Raw genomic sequence first — 20,746 nt, 5'->3', positions numbered from 1 at the left:
TCCCTCACTACGTCCATGTATCGTCTCATGGGTCGACCTCTAGCCCTGTTCTCTGGCAGTTCTACCGGTACAGTCCCTGTCTCGCCTCTGGACATGTCCAAACCATCAAAGTCTGGTCTCCAAAACGTCTAACCTTCCCCGTCTCTCTTATTGTCTCATTTCTAATCCTACCCAACCTGGTATGCATCTCACAAATAAACGGGTTCGATTGAATTTAGCGCAAGAACAATTCCCTTTCCAGAGTCTTTCCCAGTCGTTTTGGCGTCTTAACTTGAACAGAGTTCGGTCAGACCTGCAGTTTTTCCGGTCCACATGCAGGGTTGTTTCAATAAAGCAGTCCTTCAGCTGGTCCCACGCTCGCTCCGCCCGCCCGCCCGGGATGCGTCGGGGCTTGTTTTATGGTTTCAGATGAACTCGCTGATGCGTTGTTCCCCTTCATCTTTGCCCCGGCGCTGCGAGGGCGAGGCCGAGGCGGAGCCGATTCGTATCACACAACGTTGCGTCGGGTTGAGCAAACAGAGGACGGACGAGTTATCAGACGGCATGGAGCGCCTTTACTTCAGGAACAAACGGAGGACTCGGGGCAACAGAGCCAAGTCCCTTTTGATGCCAGGCCAAATAAAGAAGCCTTATGTAAGAGCACTCGCAGCAACAGCCAGGCGCGCTCCCTCACGTGACGGGGCAAGTCGAATCCGGATGCGTTCGAGCCTTAATAGCTCCCTTTGTGGCCATGAATGGAGGCCGTGCCAATTTCAGCCAGGCTTCTCATTGATAAGAAACGTACAGTGACTCAACCGGAGACACGGCGTGTTCACTCACCCTCGCCAAAAACCAGTGAGTCACAGGCCAAACGAGGCGGACAAATCCCCCCCCCCCCCCCCAATCCCAGCCCTCGAACCAAAAGAGAGGCAGATCACACCCCGTTGAGTTTGGCTTGCGCCGGATGCCGCGAGGAAACAGGCCGAACTCAAATCCGGTCAGATTAACATGGGAAAGAAAAACACCAGCAGAGGAAGAGTGTGTATATTTAGGACGCAGGAGACGACGTGTCTTCTGCGTCCTTCAAACCAACCAGAACTGCCACAAGAAAGATCCTCGTGCAAAAACAAGACTTTAAAATAAAAAGATTTCCAGGCATTTTTAAGCCCTGAAATAGCTTTCAAGCTTTCACCCTCAACTCGGCAACGGTGGCGAATTCCGGTCCGCATGACGGCCACCATTATGTCCCGTTCTTTCCCCGGCTTCTTGATTTCGTCTGCTCGGTGGAGCCTGGAAATGTCCCCCAACACATCAAATAACGCAGATCCTCACCGGAGGAAATGACAAAGCGTCACCAAAACCAACAGTGCCACCATTCCTCGGCCGTCGACAGCGCGCCTCTGGCCGCAGGCGCTCTGTAATTAAATACCAGCATTTTCCTCCTTCGTCCCTTGGATCATGCACGCAGCATCTAAATACAACGTGTGCCCTGCCTCCTCCAGCTCATCGCAAGGGTTGCTGCCATTCTGCATCACTCTGAGGTCGGATGGCGACAAACTCCCCCAGAAACGAGGCAGAAAAGGCTCCAGTGGTGTCGGCTGAGGCTGAATTAAGCGTTGTGGCTCGACTCCATCAACGCAGGGCGTAAAGATCGTCCTTGGACGGACTTCTTTGGCAGCTGGGGACAGAAATGAATCTCGTAACGCTCGGCTGCGCATCCGTCTCCAAGCCTAAGCCAGAGGATGAACGCTTCCCAGCGACAGCTCGGTTATTACGTTTGATTGTGTTCTCTCGGTGAACACGGCAGCGCGGTGCCTCCGCGGCCCAATCGTTCATTTGCAGCGCTGCCTTTTCAAAAAGAAGGCTAAGCTTCATCATCGTAAGCCGACGACACGCAGCATGCGTGGCCATTCGCCCAGTCGATTAGCGGCGATTGATTTTCTTTCAGCGACAGAAACAGACGGGGTCATCAGCTCCGCTTCATCCGACCGCTTTAATTACCAACGCCGTTTTTTCATCCCTCCCCGCCGCCATGTGGTTTCTCTGCTCATTTTAAAGCCTGGAACTCCTTCCCTTTAGCGTAGCTTCAGAGGAATGGCATTTAAATGCTTTGATGGTTAATTGTTGCCGATTGCTTGTATTTTTGAGATATCTGGTTTCAATGCAACTTCGATAGGATGAAGCCAAAGACTCGCACGCTCAGGCTGATGTAGGTTAACCTGCATCGGTGCCTGGACTGAATGGGGCCATCCTCCGACCCGGCTCGGGAACAGGCCCGACCGTTCAAAACGGGATTCTGATTCAGGAGCGGCAAGATGGAGGATTATTTCACTGGGTCACAAAACATTTGTGGGTTTTGTATTTGAGTTTAAACTGTGAGCATCGATCTAAAACCAGTAATAACTCCGGGGGGGCGGGGGGGGGTTAACCACTGCCTTCACACGCCGCCTGATGGTGTCATCTCCACCCGTGAGGCTCTTTCACACATCGGCAGAGCGAAGAGTACAAAAAACACAACGCGGAGTGGACCTGATGAAGAGGAGGTGCAGCAGGTGTGTGTCCTGCAGCCGCCAAGCATCAGTTTGGATGAAGAAGATAAACTGGTGTCAACACAGGATGAACGATAAAAAAAACAAAACACTCTAATTATCAGCAGCAGGAAACCTTCTAAATTCAAGCAAAGCACAACAAAGAGTCAAGCGTGAGCTTGTTGTTCTTCCCAATGGCTCGGGATAAAGATCTGGATGTGCAGCCCCGAGGGCCATCAGCGAGGATACCACCCCCCCCCCCCCACACACACACACACACAATTTAATTTACAGAAGCACTTCCCCTCCACAAAATCAGGGCAAATCCAGGCTGGCAGAGCAGCTTCAGTGGTTTTATAATTTAAAACATGAGTCTTTTGCTTTTCCGATTTATAATTTCAGTAATATAATAATAACAAAACTACCCTCATCCCATAACCCCCCCCCACCCCACACACACACACACACACACGACTTAGTTTATACATCAGACCCGACAGAGCTAGACTGACGCCTGACTCCAATTTCAGTTCATTTAAACAGTGAGACAGAAGTTCAAGTGGAAAAGACTATTTTGCATAAATGGTAACAAAAGGTGTAAAGGGGGGGGGGGGGGGGGGGGGGTCGGCGTGGAACCAACCAACACGCAAACCAACCCGAGCAATGAACACATAAACACACGGCTCGCTGTGATTAAGTAGATCCCTACATACACATCATAGAAGCCTTCATCTCCCGAGAACGATGAAGAAGTTCAGAGTCTATTTCGGCAGTCGCTTCCGCCCAGGTCAGACCCGCCCCCCCCCCCCCCCCCCCAGATGTCCTCAATCTACGGATATGCATCCATAGCATATCTAATTCTGCTTAATAAAACTTTTAAAAGTGGAAAAAGGAGCCGCTATTATTTCCCATTTGATGCAGGAAGCCCGACAGCAGGAGGAGACGCAGATGATGAGATTACGGTCCACTCTGAGAGGATTGCTCCTCGCTTCGTACCTGTAATCTGCTTTTCCCATCAAATCAAACCCGGTGGAGGGCCGCCGGCTGGGAGAGCTGCTAACGCCGCTGCTCGAGTGTTGACGACGGTTTAGCATTAAAGCAAACATCAAACGGAGAGTCTGTTCAGAGAGGCTAATTAAGGTCAGTTGTGTAGCAACGCTGGTCGAAATGAGGACGATGACTCGTCAGTCCGTTCTGCGATGCAGAATGTCGCGTCATGGGGTCATCAGCTCATGATCAATAAGCAGACTGGACATGTGTAATCAATAAAGGCCTGCGGAAATCTTTTTTACTGAACATCTCGCTCTGATGTTCAAACCAATCGGCAGAGTTCTTCAGATTTACAGTATTGAATGACTGAAAATGACATTTCCCATGTCCTGGCAGCACATCAGAGGACCCTGAAGCGAAGCACCAAGAACCCTCGAACCCTGAACCCATCACCGTCCTGATGAAGCGTGTTGACGCATGACCTTTACCCCCCCCCCCCGTTATTTTTAAGTCTAGGGATAAAAAATAAAGCTACTCCTCGTTTAGTTTAAAGGATAAAAGAAACACAGCTGGATTATTTTATCTCTTATTAAATAATATCTACAGAAACGGGGTTGAGTAACTTTACTTTAACATCTTCTGTACTTTTTATAGTAATAAAACTTATTTATGGCATTAAAAACGTATTAAATCACATCGATTCTGGTATGATTAACTCTATAAATTACATTTTCCATGCAACCGAAAGCTTTTACTATGATGCGTGATGAATTAAAGAGTTCACAATGTCTTATTAGAGACAATAACTTCCCCCCCTCCAGAGGAGTGTGTGGGGGCGTATGAACTGCTCCGTAGTTTTCACCATGAGCAGAAGCCTAATCTAACAAATCATCACACCTGCGCAGGATGTGGTGAACCCCTAAAGAGCCGCACGAAAGGCTCACCACTGGTCGAAAGGACCGACAATATCACGGATTTGTGCTCCGTAATGTCAAAACCCACTCCCAAGATTTCTATCCCTGTTCAACCTGAAACACAGCAGACCCATGAAGGCAGCGTGGAAACGACTCCAACGTTCAACTCGAGGTTCTCCAGTGGAAACGACGTCTAATGCGTTTCTGTAAACTCCAGCAACAACGTGAAAACAGGAGCGCTAGTTGGTGCTATAAAAGGTTTACTGCCGGCTTCGCCGATCATCGCCCTGGCTGGGTGAGGCGTGAGGTAAGCCACCGGCGCTTTACGGCTCGTCGTCTGCACAAAATAAAAAGACAAACAAGGGGAAGCCAGGTTGGGAGGACTTCATGAGCGCAGACACGTTTTTACGTTTAATTCAGGCCATAATAAAAGACATTTATTACAACAGCGGCACGTCCGCAACAACCACATTCAGAACATTTAATTAGACAACAAATTATTAAACCTGGGCTCACGAAATCGTCTTATAGGATGATAATGCCTTTTACTTTGGCAACACCGTACGTCTTCCTGCATTACGGGGTCCATTTTAATTTAGCAGGGACCCCGTCGGTCCAGAGTTGTGTTGACGTTTCAATGGAAGGAATTTTGACGTTCCTCAAGCCGGAGGAGGTCTGGAGTCAGCCCAACGGCACAAGAGGAGTTTAGGTACCATTTACGCAATAATGGTTTTTACCTGCAAAGTTTGCTAAATGTGAAGACGCTGCAGTGTTAATGCAAGAAAAGCAGCTGGCGGTGTAACCTTCAATGCAGAAAAGACGCAACTTCCACCTTTTCTCTCGTGGCCCAAAGCTACGTGAACTTGCGGGGGGGGGGGGGGCACACCAACACATTCAAGACACTGAACCCCCCTCAAAGTGCTCCACATCCCTGGAAACAGAAGCCTGGTTCATTTGCAGCCAGATTAAGGCTCCTGAGGTGGAGCGGGTGGAAAAGATTATTCAGAGTAAGCAAGGAAAACCAACAACAACAAAGCGCTCCATTAATAACATGAAGAGTGTTATTTATGAAAGTCGCTCATTGGTGCAGACACAGAGGTCGAGTATGTTGTAAACCGAGTCATTACGTTACACCAACTCAAGCCCGGCAGCACAAAGCACGCTTTCTGGGCTGGATTAGTTGCACAGTGTGGCTCTGCTTTCATTCACCAGAATTACAGTCGAGCAAATGGGAAATGTAACCAAAAATTTCAGCTCGGCTTAAGGAATGCATAACTCAAAGTCTTGTAAATCTAACTGGGGGGGGGGGCAACAGAGCGGGCCGTCGCACTGCGTGTCAACGCTCGGCTCAGCCGCGAGTGGCAAAGGTCGTCGGGAAGTTCTGGCGTTCGCATTCAGAAAAAACACACCAACACTCACATATTCCTGCAAACGTTCCAAAGGTTTGAGAAGCTCTGCAGCTTTGAGTGTGTCTGGGGGGGGGGGTCATCATGTCAAAGCGAGGATAACAGAGCCCCGTGACCCCCTGTGGAGTGTGAACCAACAGGAAGTGTCATGGCAAGAGGTCACGGGATAGGCATCTTGAAAAAACACTGGCCGTGAGTGGACAGTGTGCAAACGACAACTCGGTGACACTTTAGCAGGAGAACACGAGGAGCTCCTGGTGAAAAGAAGCCCCGATGTGTTTGATCAGCAGCAGGGGGCTCTGAAAATACCGACGCGATGCTCCGATTCGTCCAGGATTTAAAGGCGAGTCTCATTTCAGGAGAGATATTCTGCTCGTGGAGCTGAAGCACTGAAGCGAGGTAGCTTCAAACAGCCCGGGAACCGGTACTGGTGGAGTCCATCAGCAGCCAGCCAAGGTCCTGAACCTTTAATACGCCTGTCCAACATTCGTCTTTGGCTTTCTATGGCAACCCCCCCCCCCTTTTCCCAGGATAGAGGGCATCTCCCCCACCCCCACCCCGGAGTTGAGTCGATTTAGGGGGAGCTGTCTGGAGAAAAAGGGTGTTTCTGGGGAAACTGAGCGCTCACTGTTCTCCGAGAGCTTTCATGGTTGCCACTTGGCAACAGTCGGCATTTCAAAATGCTGATTTTCATGGTTGCCTGCGTGTCACGAAAAGCCCCCCGCCCCACACACACACACACACACACACACACACGGGGCGGCGTCGCCGCAGCAGATGCCTCTCGCATTGTTGCCTCTGGAGTCAAAGACTAATGCTAGCCGCCTGACGTCATGTAAATGATACTCGATTTCAAGCTCGGGTCTGAACCCATTCATTTCTCGTCACAAGCCAGAATGAGCGGCCACCTGCCTGACTGTAGTCGCGCCATGAAAAGAGCAATTCGACAGTGGCAAAGGGAATTTCACGCCGGCTACCAGTCTTTAAATGTGACAAGAAATCTCAAAGTTTCTAAATTCACATGTTCCCACAGGTGCTGGATTGACTTTCAAGGTAACTTTAACTAATTTTTTTATAGTATTTTTTGAATGTTAAAGTTTCCAGGTGGTGCATCCTCCTGGTCCTAGACCACACCCACCTGTCCTACCGCTGAGGAGAAAAATACATCGCCAGTAAACACCAGCTGTTTTCCAACTGACAGACACATCTTCCTCTTCCTCTCCTTCTCCTCCCCCCCTTCCCTGTCCTCTCGCAAGGTATGCCTTCACCTCTCAAACCCCCATCCCCCCGCCTCACAATCCCCTTCTCTGGTTGGCTGGTCTTTTCAACCTCATTTTAACAAAAGGCACAAAAGGAGGCAGGGCCAATCCCCCTCTTTACCCCCCTACAAAGAGAGAGAGAGGGGGGGGGGGGGGGATAAAACCTGCAGGCCACCTCTTCCAGAGCTGCAAAGAGCAAACCCAGCCAAAACTATGCACATTCAGACATGCAAAAGCATGCAAACAGCGAGCCTTTCCTAGCACCTGTGTGCAGCATGCACAGGTGCAGAAAATGCTAAAGTGAGCACCACAGAACCCCTGCTGACGGTGTGCCTCGGCGGGCTCAGATGGGAACGTCGAGCATGTGCCGGAGTCTTTGTGCGCTTCTGAAGCTGTCGGAATCCGTGCAAGTTCTTTGGAGTGTGGATGCTTTTGAGGGGTGGGGCTACGCCTGCAGCTTTTCACATGTATCCGTTTTCCAGTGTGGTGCCACGCTGCCAAGCATTCCTGAACCAGTGTACCTTTTTAACAAGTCGCCATTGTCTGGTTTTATTTTCTAGAATTCTCCACCTGCTTGGGGGAACTGAATTTGGATCCCTGGAAATATTAAACGCCAGCGCCAGCTACCTTCCCGGGCTGCTGGAAGAAGTTAGCTGTAAAAAATTGGCCTTTGAAACTAACTACTGGATCTGTAACAAACCAGGAAGCTGTGGTCTCGACTCAAGTATAGAACCAAACTTTTTAATGATTAACATTCAGGCTCTGACAAATTATGAGGGGGAGGCACACCTATTACTAAAATGCTTTTGAACTAACGATGCAAAATATTTGAGTGAAGTGCACACGGATAAAGGGTGCCGGTGAGTTCTCAAACACGAACAAAGCACATTTCTACCAAAATATTTTCGACATGAGAATGAGCAAATACCTCAGAGTGAAGCAGATACAGAACATTACCGTGTGTTTCTTCATTTAATTCAAACAGCAGGAAAGTGCTGCTCATGAAATGGTTAACAAAAGAAAATTACGAATTTACGGACATTAAAATATTAATCGTCCAAGCACGACAACGTTAATCACGGAGTTCCTCAGGGTTCTGTGTTTGGACCAATAAGGAGACATTGTTTGATTGTTACTACTTTTGCAGCTGGCTCGCCGATGGCCGAATACCACCATGAACAGGCTGTGCAACAACTGCTCTGGATCAAGTCATCCTGTAAAACATTGAAGAGGACAAGCTCAGGCTAAATGCAAAGTCATTCCTGTCCAAAGCCTCCTGGCACCATGTACATTTGGGCGTGTTCGGTGCTCCCTCCACCCTCAGCCTACCGTAGGCGGAGGTCTCATGTCCATGTCACCCTCTCTCTCTCCCTGTGCCTCTTTCTCTGAGGGCGTTCTACAGACGGCGGCTTCAGCCCAACAGACAGAGGGGAAATGATACGGGAACACAGGTATGCATGAACGCAGGCGCGAGGGAATACTGACGAAATGAGAGCTGTGGAAAGTGACAAGTGTTGAGTTGGAAGGAATTAATCAGGGGCCTGGAGGGCGAGATGAAACTACAATTTTGCAAAAGAGCATGATGTGAGGATCTTGTGGCCGTTTAGTATGCAGGACGTGAGCAGCCGACCAATCAGGCTGAACATTTGAGAAGTGAGAGGAGCAACAAAAAGATTTCCATTCCTTGAGCAAACTTCACTAATCTGTGATCAAAGAGAGTTTGTTCACACTCGGGAACTTCGGTTAGAGTAAAATAAACTCTGGCTTAATTTGCTCCACTGGTGTGACCAATAAAACCCAAACGTTATCTATTACATCTTAACCGACGAGATTTTCACTGATCCTAAACATTCAGCTACTAATGATGAAACGGCATGCGGCTCGGCCAAACCGTCCCGTCACGTGTTCTCCTGCTTCAACGCTGACCTTTGGAAACCTCATCAGCTTTACTCAACAATTGCAGAACACACACACACACACACACACGCACACAATGAGCTGCATGTGTGGAAGCAACCAGCGTATCCTGATGAGTTAATAATTCACACTCCTATACAGAATAGCCCTCCTGGTGCTTCAAAGGGGATTTCAACACAAATTTATTTTACAATGTATCAGGGTCTCCATCTACATATCTGCATAATGAACAGGCCACCGCGTCTAATTAAACCCCCAGAGACCGCTGACGAGTGGTATCAGTCGTTATCAAAGAAACTCCTTTTTAAAAAAAAGAAAAGAAAAACCATTCAAGGCCATTTCTGATTCAGAATCGGGGCACTGAAAGCTTCATCCCATCCAGCTCAGGGCTTAGAGCCGGGACATACTGTTCACTGAACATTGCACTAAGTAACAGGAGGGGGGGGGGGGTGTAAGGCAGTCGGGACCGGGTCCGGGTCTCTGGGAGCAGCAGCGCAGCTCAAACGGGCCGACCCGCCAGCGAAAACAGACGAGAAAGCATCACATATTCACGCTCCTGTGGCTTCAGGGATTTACTAATCAGCCTGAAAGTCGGCAAAAGAAAACAAAAAGAAGAAGATACCCCGCCCTCTGAGCTGCGTTTGAACTTTGATCCCAGCGTACGGACATTACGCATGAATATTAAAATGGCTCCCCCCAGACACACGTACAGTATGCCACGTGATACTTCACTTAACGAAGCGTCACGCTAGCTTAAATACTTCAGCCCACATGCTGGCTGTACTAGATTCAGAAGAGGCTATATTCAATGTCTGCTATCTATAGCACGGTGGTGGTGGGGGGGGGGGTAATAAGGAGGAAGAGGGGCACCTCGGATCGGATTCCACCCGTCATTTATCCCTCACTCTGGGTTTGCACCGCCACCATATTGTCCCTAATCTGGACGCATCTGTCGGTCGACGAAGCTCCATTAAACAGCCAGGCCGCTCCGATGAGGTTCCCGACCTGATGCTTAGTGACGTAATTAAATTGAGTATTTAATCTGGCCATGGGAGTGGAGAAGTCCTCGACCCCTGCCGAGCAAGCCGAGCCGACCGTCCTTCTACTAACGCGTACTTTTAATCCCGCTAACTGCCGTCGGAGGAGGCTCGCGCCAGATTATGATCCGCTGTTGCTTTCTGCTCGATGAAAATCAACGGAATTAAGATAAAGTGATCAGCTAAAACATGCAGCTTTCCTCGGCCCTTGTACAAAATTTCATGGCAATCAATTCTGTAGTTTTTGCATATATATGAGTAGAAAAATTCTCCACAACATCCTAAAATCCTCAATGTTTTCCTCTGTCCACACGACCCACTCGTCCGTCATCTCCTTTATTTCGATAATGTTTTAAAATGCTCAAAAAGAATCTTTATCTGGATCCGCTCCATTCCAAGATTTAACCAGTTCTCACTTCTCCAATGATGAACCGTTCCGTCAAGTTTGGTGAAAATCCATCAAGCGTTTTTTGAGTAATCCCGCTAACGGTGAAAACGTAAAGGCGCATAGCCTCCTTAGCTTAGCATAGATTGACAGAAGGAAAGCTATTCCAGGCTTCTGCGAATCCTTATATTTGAGTTTCTAAGAGAAACTTATTGAAACGATTATTAAAACAGCAACAAGCTCCCATCAGCTGCCAGACATAGAAAACTAGAGGTCAACGCCCCCCACCCCTTCACCGTTTGACCTTTGACACCTCGACTGTGACAGAATCTGCGAAGGAAATCTCGTTTGTACGAACTTTACGGCCTCAGCCGTCACAAATCCCGTCCGTTTCCCGCAGAAATCTGAAACAGCCAAACGTCAGCTTGATTTAAACAGAAAACTTTCCAGTCGAGGTTTCGGGTTAAGCCTTCCAAAGGTCGAATGAGCGCACCATAATGACGCCATTTATACACAGGGTCAAAGGTCATTTTGCCAGCCCAGACCGCTCCGGATCCTGGCCTCTGACTCTGTCCGGGTACAAGTTGAGAAACGGGCTAGCCGTTTCATTGACAATAAAAACACGAGTTCCCTTTAGGTGTCAAAGACATTCATCCGACATGAAGCACAGCGCTAACCGGCTCGTCACACTTCAGTTTTCCAGAAAATCCTAAACTGGGAAAGAGTAATTCGGGGTGATACGAGTTGGTCCCAAAATAAAATCATCCGCTCTACAACGCCAACAGCGTCTCGTTCAGACATATCGCTTCTAAAGACGGGCCCCGAGTCCAACGCTTGGCATGGCGTCTGAGTGATAAATGTTCCCGGGAAGCATTTCGTTTATTACGGCGCTCCGAGGGATCTTTTTGTTCCAGTCCAGACCAGAACCGGCTTCCTGCTGCCATCGAAGAGAAGGAAAAGCTCCTCATCTCAGGAATTACTGACTTAAATAACCAGGAGGCACGAAGTCTGAACACGTCGGCTTTTCCACTGATCTTAAATAAATGAGCATTCATCATCATCATCATCTTCATCATCATAGTCCACCTCATTTCCTGTCTTAAACTAAGCCATCAGTCCTGCTATGAGGCGGTGGTATAGCAGATGGCTGAGGTATAAGACGGCACTAAACTGTGAAAGGAGTCCTTCGCCCGAGGGACACGGGATGTCCCTCCCCATGGCTGCTGTCCCCCCCCCCCCCCCCCCCTCCCATGAACCTTGTTATGAACATAACACAAATTCCAGCATACATTCATCTACATTCAGGCTCCCCTCCCTCGCATGCTTTATGAGCATTTGCATTTTATAGGGCAGGAGAACTCCTGGATCATTCCAGAGACTGGTGGGATTTGAAGGAGGCGGGACGTAATCTGGGAATATTGGAGCCATTCATGAGGAATAGGCTAAGATTCCTCAGGAAGGCTGAAGATGCTTCAGGTTAGCAGTGAGCCGGAAGGTCTCCACAACCATTCTGTCAATAAAAGCAGAATTCCGTTAATTCTGTGTGCTGGATGAGTTAGGTAACTGTTAACCCGTGATTGCTGCTAGCTCGGCTAACGCGGCTAACGTGGATTAATGAGCAAAAGATGAATGAAAAAGTGCTGAAAGGGTTAAACCGCGGCTTCGCGGAGATGTGTGAAGTTAAAAGTTTTTTTTGTTTGTTTTTTGTTTTTTTAAATAAGGACATTTATGGGGAAATTCACGAGGCAGACGTTCAACACAAACACGAAACAAGAGGAAAGCATTTAAACGCGGATCGATAAAGTAGCGCGCTGTCCGGCGGCGGACGACGCGGCTACGCAGCAGCGACGAGCGCCCACCTTGCTCCGGGTCCTGCCGACACTTGCTCGCTTTACTTCAACTTTCCGCCTCTTTCATTTGTCCGGTATCCGTTCAGCAGGTATCCGACACAGGTGACGTGATTTCTCGAGGTTGCGTGACCGTGAAATGTCCACCGCCGCTCAGTCCAGACTTGCGCAAATTTCCCTCCAAGGTATCCAACTTTCATTTGTTTACACACCTGAGTGAAAAGGATTTAATAAAAAACAACAACACGCGTGCAGTTATCCCACGCAGGAGTGTTTGTTTTAGTTTCTCCTCCACGCCCGGTCTCCCCCGGCAGGTTTCTTCTCCCACATGTAGCCGGTGGGAAAGGTCTGGCGCTGCGCTCCGTGTCCGGCTCTCCACGGGCGTAAAAAGGGGGTTGGCAAAGGGGGATCGCCGTGGTGCCTTCAGGGACTCCTCGGGTTTCTAGACTCACTTGCGCAATAAAAGAAATAGCCATATCCGGAGCCATAGTAATAATAACCGCTATTGTTAGTATTAGTAGTGTTGTTGTTGAAGGAAATCCTTTATTTCTATGCATTTTCTTCCAGCATGTTGCAGTACTTGTAAAAATACGAAATAAAATTAGAGATAATATAATTTATATATTAAGATGAACTTTATTGATTCCTCATTGGGAAAAGTTCACCGTCACAGCAGCTCAAAAGACAATATAAAAGGAAATGTAGGAGAACAATAACAACACTGATTTGGGGCCACTTTTGCCTGCAGTGTGAACCATATAACCGCAATTTACACTTTATCTATTCTCTGCCTACAAAGAAAACAAGCTATAAGGAAATATTAGTAGAGCAATATCTAAATGCTTCAAAAGTGCTTCAAAAGCTGTGCTCTCTGGAGTTTTAGCTCTAATGTCATTTAGGCAGACCGCACAGACTATATTGTAAAGATAAAGATGCTGAACACTCACTGAAATCACGTCAAAGACAGGATTCAACTGAGATGCACAAACATTTCCGATAACTTTGAAGGCAGCACTGTCAGCAGGGGAACTGACTGGTGGATGAAGACCCCTGCTGGCCGACTGGAGACATGCACCCAACGTGAAATGTGTAATGCATGGTCGGATAACATGTCTGAACTCATCTTACTTTATACTTTCAGCACATCTTTAACGGCATTTTTTCAGTCTTTTATTTAAAAATGAAATTCATTCGAAACTTAAAGATGTTTTGACCATTTTTTTTACCACTGGATTTTCTTTCAGAACTTGTTGCAGGGTAGCAGAACAGCTCCGATCCATCCAAGGCTGAAAAGTCCACGTTAGACCTAAAGAAGGCAGCACTGTTTGACTGAGTGTTTAGCATGGAAGAAAGGAGTCAATGGCATGCACTTCATCAGTCTGGGAGGACAGGTCTGAACACGTTGCACTTACCACAGGGCCACTATTAGTACGCAATAAACTAAACACAGTGCAGACTCTAAACACGACCGGAGTTCATGGCAGCATTTCACCCGGGACTCAAAGGGAGACGGCGTTTCTGTCCGTTGGTGTAAATGTCTCACTGAAGGCCTGCGATCCTTGCAGGGTGACGGAGACGTGCGTTTGCAAAGTGGAAAAGCAGAGCGTGAATTAGCATGCCTGGCCATCACTCGTGTCCCTGTGGGGAACACTGAGCCATTCAGCCCCCCCGTCTCAGGACCAACTTGTCTTCAGAGAGGAGCTGAGGGGGATTATGGGACGAAGGTTGGAAGGCTGTGGAAGGAGATGGGGGAGGTGTGGGTCAGAGGGCAACCCCACCCCTCCTAGTATGATAATTATTTCTTTTAGAGCGACAGAATCTCCAAACTCAGCTCTGATTATACTTTTATACATAAATAATGGTCATAAAAGGAAACGTTTTAACTCTAAATGAAACTTTTCTTCCATCACTGAGGGTTAATTGAGGACATTTGGTGTAAAAAAAAAAAAAAATGCCCATGCTCGGCCTGATATTTGAAGTCTGTCATCATTTGTGCCAGAGCCAGTCTCCATTGAAAGAGGAGGAATGAGTCAAGGGCCCCAGAAACACCCCGGGGTGTGGAGGCCTGCTTACGTCAGGGAGATTTCTAGCAGCAAACTTCAGAAAATGAAATAATTGCCCGGAGCACCATGGAAGAGTCCAGTCATCTGGTGTCAGAGTACATGGAAAAATGTACCCTCTGCTGGGAAAATTTACACAAATGCCTCCTCAAGCTGGAAAAAAACCTTAGAAACTGTAAAGAATTTGTTACATAACTGGAGACTTTAGCATCATAAATACAGAAGCATGTTGTGCAAAAGAAATGTGGTGTGGATTTGATGTTAGTTAGACTGGAACCATTGAGTGACCCAGATCATTTATTTATTCATTTGGTTGATTTAAATGTGGCAAAAAGTAAAGAAAAACACAAATTAATATGTTTTTACTTCGGATACTATGCCAATAATTTACTGATTTGAAAACCATTAATTCAAATAAAATAGTATTATTATTATTAGCTATTATATATAAACATATATATAGCTATAGATAGATAGATAGATAGATAGATAGATAGATAGATAGATACTGTGCATTTAAATGACATACAAAGAAGTTTCACACAGTGTAACAGAACTAAAGCTACTAAATGGATTCAGAAAAAAAAAAGTTTTTGTTAAAAACATGTAGTTTGAAAAGCCTGTTTCAGTGTTACCATGGTTACTGCCTGGTTATTGTTCCTTGTGATTCTTAGCCGTGACACTTCTTGTGTCCGCTAGATGGCGAACCGGCGCTTTCTTGTGTTCCGGGCTGTTCCTACCAGCTGTGCTCTTATTTGTAGCACCGAGTTATGTAACATAACGGATAATGCGACCGGTGCCATCAAAAAAAAAAAAAAAACTGCGAACCAACACACGCTTTGTTCTTTTCCGCCGGACGCGCGCAAGAGAACGTCGGTACGTGCGCGCCTTCGTGACGTGTAGTGGTAACAAAGATGGCGGCCACCGGTGGCTCAGCAAGTAAGCCGACTTTGCAGACAGTAATTTTACCATGATTTTGTTCATGACGTACATTTTTGTCATCGCATTTTAGCTGCTTAATAGTTCATCCGTTACAATGAGCGCGGCTGCGGCGGAGCTGAAACACTAGCGAGGCTCTCTGCATTACGAAATCATGTCATGAACGCGACTAGCTAGCTACTTAGCTCACTAGCTAGCCGGACTACAATCTTTGACCAGTAATCGACCGATATACAATAAGAAATTATACCCTGTAAAAAAAATTAAAAAAAAGCTACACGAAAATGAAATGTACACAAGAGACCACGTTTGTGTTGGATATCGGCTGGTTGCTCCGATAAATTGGCGGTGACCCTAGAAACTAGCTGGAAGGCTGGAGGAGTTGCTTGCTAGGATACAATTAGCCGGTAACTGAACGATCATGTCATTCTAGTAGAATGACGTCAACACAAAGGTTTCTAAGGGGTGTCACTCAAACGGGTTTGATACCTTGGAACAGATTAATGCATTTTATTTAATATAATCTGTTCTCATTTGCAAAGCTAATACCATTACGAACGTAGTGAACATTATTCCCAGCTATTCAACACTGCTGAGAGTAATGCTATTGTCGTTGTGGTAGTAATGTGGTAACTGTCATCTATTGAAATCAGCCATGGACTCTGCTGTCATGGATGACCTAATAGATGACTAAATAATCCGAGGATAACGTGTTAAGTTAAGATGGTTAGGAGCCTGGGGAGGTTTAGCTGCCGAATGACCTTCTCATCTCTCAGTTTCGTGCTGACAGTGTTCCGGTATTTGGAAAGTCACATTCAGACAGACTCATTTTCCGATTAAACTTTCCTGTGTGTGTTTGGAAGTCGTACCCCGCAACTTTCGTCTGCTGGAGGAACTGGAGAAGGGCGAGAAGGGCGAGAAGGGAAGAGGAGACTGCACGGTGAGCTGGGGCCTGGCCAGCGATGACGACATGACGCTGTCTCACTGGACTGCCACGATCATCGGCCCGGCAAAGGTGGGACAGCCTCCGACGCTTTCACACGCCATGGCATCGGGTTAAAAATGCCGTTTGGTACACGAAGGCCACACGTGCTCAACGTGTGCCGGCGTTGTGGGTTGTTGGTAGAGAGGAATACGTCACGTATGCGCTAGTTAGCTCGCTAATGTGCAGCATTTACGACGCTAACCTTGTTCCTCAGAGTCAGGAACAAATCTGTTGAAAATGTCCCGAGAGGACCGGGGACCGGCTGTTGGAAGAAAGCAGCATTTTATTTTGAAAGCTGTTTCTGTGCAGCAGAAGAATAGAATTTGCATCAGTGCCACGTTTCTTTGGTTGCAGACCCCTTTTGAAAACAGGATATACAGTCTGCAAATAGATTGTGGATGCAGATACCCAGAAGTCCCTCCTCAAGTTCGCTTTTTGACCAAGATCAACATGCATGGCGTGAACAGTTCAAACGGCGCGGTGAGTATTTACCCCCGCCCCCCGCCCCCCCTGCCCCTATCTATTGGGATTCTTCAGTTTGTTATTACCAGTAGGAGAACAGAGTGAGCCCTCTGCTGTGTAGAACAGCTTTGTTTTATAATAGCTCTGTAATTGGCCCCGAACTAATTAAAAGACGTCATCGGTCTACTACTGATGTTCTCATATAAATTGGGGGGGGGACATCTAAACGGATTTCCTCCTGTCCTGTCCTTTTCAGGTGGACGGAAAGACGATGTTTGTGCTGTCGAAGTGGAAATGTGAATACAATATCCAGGAGGTCCTTCTGGCGATCAGAGGGTACATGAATTTAAAAGAGAACTCCAAGCTCTCCCAGCCGCCTGAAGGCCAGTCTTACGGCAACTGAAGCCCCAGCTGCTGTCCCTCGCTGCCCCCCCCCCCCCCCCCACACACACACACACACCCCTCCCAGACATCATGTAATCAAAGACTCAACTCTCGTCCTTCCTGTGGAGTCGCTCATCGGATCGAAGGGGGGTGGGGGGGGGGGGTGCAGCTCACAGGCACCCGCCTTGCAGAGCAGACGTTACGAAAACCGAATTCTGTACGTCTTCCTAATGTCATCGTTCATCATGTTTATGTTCCAGATTCTAAAATAAGCAACGACGTGATCGAGAGCACCGATCATCGGTGTGTTTGTCCGCCGGCTCCCCTGACAGAGGGGGGGGGGGGGTAAATAAATACTATAATAATCTCAAATTCCCCATCTTCCACAATCCTGAACACGCGAACGAGCGTCAACGGGGCACCGCTGGCCCGTCACTCATGTTTCCAGACCTGTCTTCATAGCGCGTTGTGATAGTGATTGATTATCAGCAGCGAGTGGGCGGGGCTCCAGGTCCGAGGGCTTTCCCTCGTCAGAGGTGTAGTTTGTGGGACCACCACTGGCCTGTGCAGAGCAGGAGGGCTGCCATTTGGGGTTTTTAGTCTGGTTCTTTTTGCTTTTTGTGTTCTGGCTTTCGTTCTCTGGTCTCTGGGGTGACCCCTGTTTATTCCACAGAGTCGTCTCTTTAAGCGGTGAATGCCCACTGAATGCAACGTGTGGCTTTGGATGTTTATTTTATAACAGGGGTTCTAATCAGGGTGATGGTGACCTGTTGCATGGTTTTATTTGAATTAAACGTTATTACTTTTGCACGTCTTTGTGTCGTCATTCTTTCCTCAGTTTGCTGGCTAAAAAATAAAAAAGCAGCATCTCCACGCAGCGGCTGCTGTCGCCTCTATTAACGTGAGACGGGGAAAAGATGGTGCCGTGACCCGGGCTCAGGGGGAACAGGCCTGTGAATCTGCCCCAGATGTTTTAAAAAGAATGACCAGAATCCTGATCAACTCGATTTGAAATGATTTTTCCACCAATTGCTTACTCCGCTGTGATGACCAAGCGCTCCAACAGCCCGACTCACAGCGTGACAGTGAAGGCAACCTTCTGTGCAGAGCGCTAACAAGCTAACGCTAATTCAACCAGCGGTTCCCTTCGGTCCCGGGGCCAGTAGGCCATGTTCACATAATAATTCTGATTATGGCCACTTTTATAAATAATCCCGAATGGGTTCTACATCCTGCTGATGAGGAGGCAGTGTGAACAGTCAGACCAGAACTCGCGTGGACAGGAAATGAAGAGCCGCGTCGCGAGTCAGAAGGAAGCCTCACCATCAAGAGGCGGAGAAACTCGATTTCCCACTAGACAAGAATTAAACCGGTTTCATTTCGCTTGTCGTCACAGGATCAGGTGAGACGTGGCGCAGGGGAGAAACGCTGGCTGAACCTGTGAGATGATCTGAGGGAGGATCTCTGACCTTTGACCCCGAATGTTATTTCCTCATAAATGCACAATTCCAAAGGGCGATTTTTAGGATATTTACAGATCAAAATAGCGCCTTCTTGATGACGTCACCATGACGCCTGGGAGCAGTGATACAGCAACTATCTTTACAGTGGCATAAAATGGATTGTACTTATTGTCCGTGTTTTCTTGCATAAAGCTGAACGCATCAGGGAGTTTCCTTTATCGCTCATAAATAAGAATGATTGTTGTGTGATGGTGCTATGATGCCATATTCTTAAAGCGTGCCCCTTCTAATCTCAAATTCATCTTTTTTGGGGGGGAAACCGACTGTGATGCGTTTGAGGAATCCTTGAAATGTAAAACTCAGTAATGAACTCCGCCGACTGGATGCCACTCCATTGGTGGCTTTCTCACGTGAAGCGTGGGGGGGGAGTGTAAACCAGTTGTGGGAGGTGTCAGATGGTTGCTCACTTACACACACACTCGGTCGCTCACTTACACACGCACACACACACACACACACACACAGGACCTGCTGTGTGTTTAGGGCTACGCAGAGCAGTGTGAAGAAGCCCATCTGCTCACAGGGTCAATACCACTCTCTCTCTCTCTCTCTCTCTCATACACACACACACACACACACACACACACAATAACAGACGTCATGCTGAGCTTGCCAATTAGTTAAATGAGACAGATTTTTCTCCTGTGTTAATTTGCATTTTTTATGGCGAGCACATGCTTTTAATTCTCGCGTTAATGGGCTTAATTTAAAAAAATAATTTTATGCATAGTGATGAATTCGCTCATTCTGCGTGATATGGCTAACTTACAGGAGTGCGTGTCTGTGCACATCATCTGCAGTCCATATTACGTCTGATTTTTATTGGATTCATTTTACACCCTATAATTTCTGGTGATCACGCTGGCCTTGAACACACCACCGTCTGCTGTTGAACTGACAGATGTTTCCTGATGTGTGCTTTGGGTTCCTCGTAAACCAAGAGGATGGGTCCGACTATGGACGCGTGGTTGTGTTTCTGCACCAGAGCGTCGTTATCTTTGTGATTAAACAATGCAAATCTGGTTTAAACGGTCTGTCGGGATCTGGAAACTTCCGAGACTCCAATTGCTGTTCATTTAAGAAAATAATATTTGATTAGCTCCCAGTTCCTCCTGCCAAAGGTAGCCATTCGGCAGGAAGTCTCTCTCTGATGATGCGGCAAAGTGACGATAATGAGCGAATATCCATCACCAGGTCTAAAAGGGAGCTTTTAGCCAAACTGCAAAAGTGCCTTGTCACATTTGTTTTGTACTTAAAACGCTCTCTGGATCCTGGCAGGCTGGTCTTAACTTTGCGCTGGCTGTGTTGACGTTAATAATCTCCCACATCCGTCCACTCCTTAACAAAATGAGCAATAACCCAGAGTGAGTGTTTGTGAAATGGAGAGTCACCAGACTGGGGTCGCCGGGGCTGTAAATCTCTCTCCTGGTGTGACAGAGTCTGGCCCTCCTTGGCCCGGCCCGGCCCGGCCCGGCAGCACGGATGGTCGTAAGGTGACGGAATGCAACCCCCCCCCCCCCCACAACCACCACCAGTTATCCAGCCATACAACCGTGCACCTCCCCTCCTCATCCTCAGAACCATTATAAAACCCCAGCAGATGGCCAAGAGACAAAGGGTGTGCAAGGGTGAGAGGCCCCCATCGCCCCGGCCTTGATTTTCCTGGTGACCCCCCCCTTACACACACACACACACACACACTTTAAACCACCTTTTCCAACAAGCAGTACGTCGTCTGTTGTTGTGGGATTATCTTGAGCCCGATGAACGTTCTCCCTCGCCCCCATCAGCTCGAACGCCTCGTGCCTCTGAATTTTCTCTTTTCTCCGCCGTCTCCGTGCAGATGTGACGATTTAGCCTCTATTCCTCACTTGGAGCAAGATGAGCTCCTTTAATGTGGAGACATTAGCCTAAATGATTTGCCGTCTCCTTCATCAGGCAGGAGCCACCCATTTGGGGGCCCCGCGGCAGGTAATTCTCCTTTTGACAGAGGATTGAACTGGCCGGCGCTGAAGGGTTATTTGGCGAAGAGCCATTTAAGGTAAGTGCTCTCAAGGCCGGCGAATGACACTTGTAGAGACAATGTCACTCCCACTGACACCATCAGATGATTGTGTATTGAACGAAAATG

The 20,746-nt window shown here is 47.7% G+C and overlaps 1 protein-coding gene across 1 annotated transcript; it reads left to right on the top strand.

The window, feature by feature from the left end:
- Positions 1-15,224: 15,224 nt before the first annotated feature.
- Positions 15,225-17,899, top strand: ube2v1 (ubiquitin-conjugating enzyme E2 variant 1). The gene is made up of 4 exons (XM_068742212.1): positions 15,225-15,261; positions 16,125-16,276; positions 16,601-16,726; positions 16,965-17,899. Exons 1-4 carry the CDS (start codon positions 15,237-15,239, stop codon positions 17,109-17,111), a joined length of 450 nt encoding a protein of 149 aa, XP_068598313.1. The 5' UTR covers positions 15,225-15,236; the 3' UTR covers positions 17,112-17,899.
- Positions 17,900-20,746: the final 2,847 nt, after the last annotated feature.

This window comes from Brachionichthys hirsutus, chromosome 8 (genome assembly GCF_040956055.1).
Source record: "Brachionichthys hirsutus isolate HB-005 chromosome 8, CSIRO-AGI_Bhir_v1, whole genome shotgun sequence".
Taxonomy (NCBI): domain Eukaryota; kingdom Metazoa; phylum Chordata; class Actinopteri; order Lophiiformes; family Brachionichthyidae; genus Brachionichthys; species Brachionichthys hirsutus.
Note: the sequence above shows the minus strand (reverse complement) of the source record. Positions and strands in the feature narration are given on the sequence as shown.

Bases quoted from the DNA above. Each gene is read 5' to 3' on its own strand.
- ube2v1 (XM_068742212.1), top strand. From the start codon at position 15,237: ATGGCGGCCACCGGTGGCTCAGCAA. The intron at 15,262-16,124 runs GTAAGCCGACTT...TGTGTTTGGAAG, and splicing joins GGCCACCGGTGGCTCAGCAA to TCGTACCCCGCAACTTTCGT. The intron at 16,277-16,600 runs GTGGGACAGCCT...CTTTGGTTGCAG, and splicing joins CGATCATCGGCCCGGCAAAG to ACCCCTTTTGAAAACAGGAT.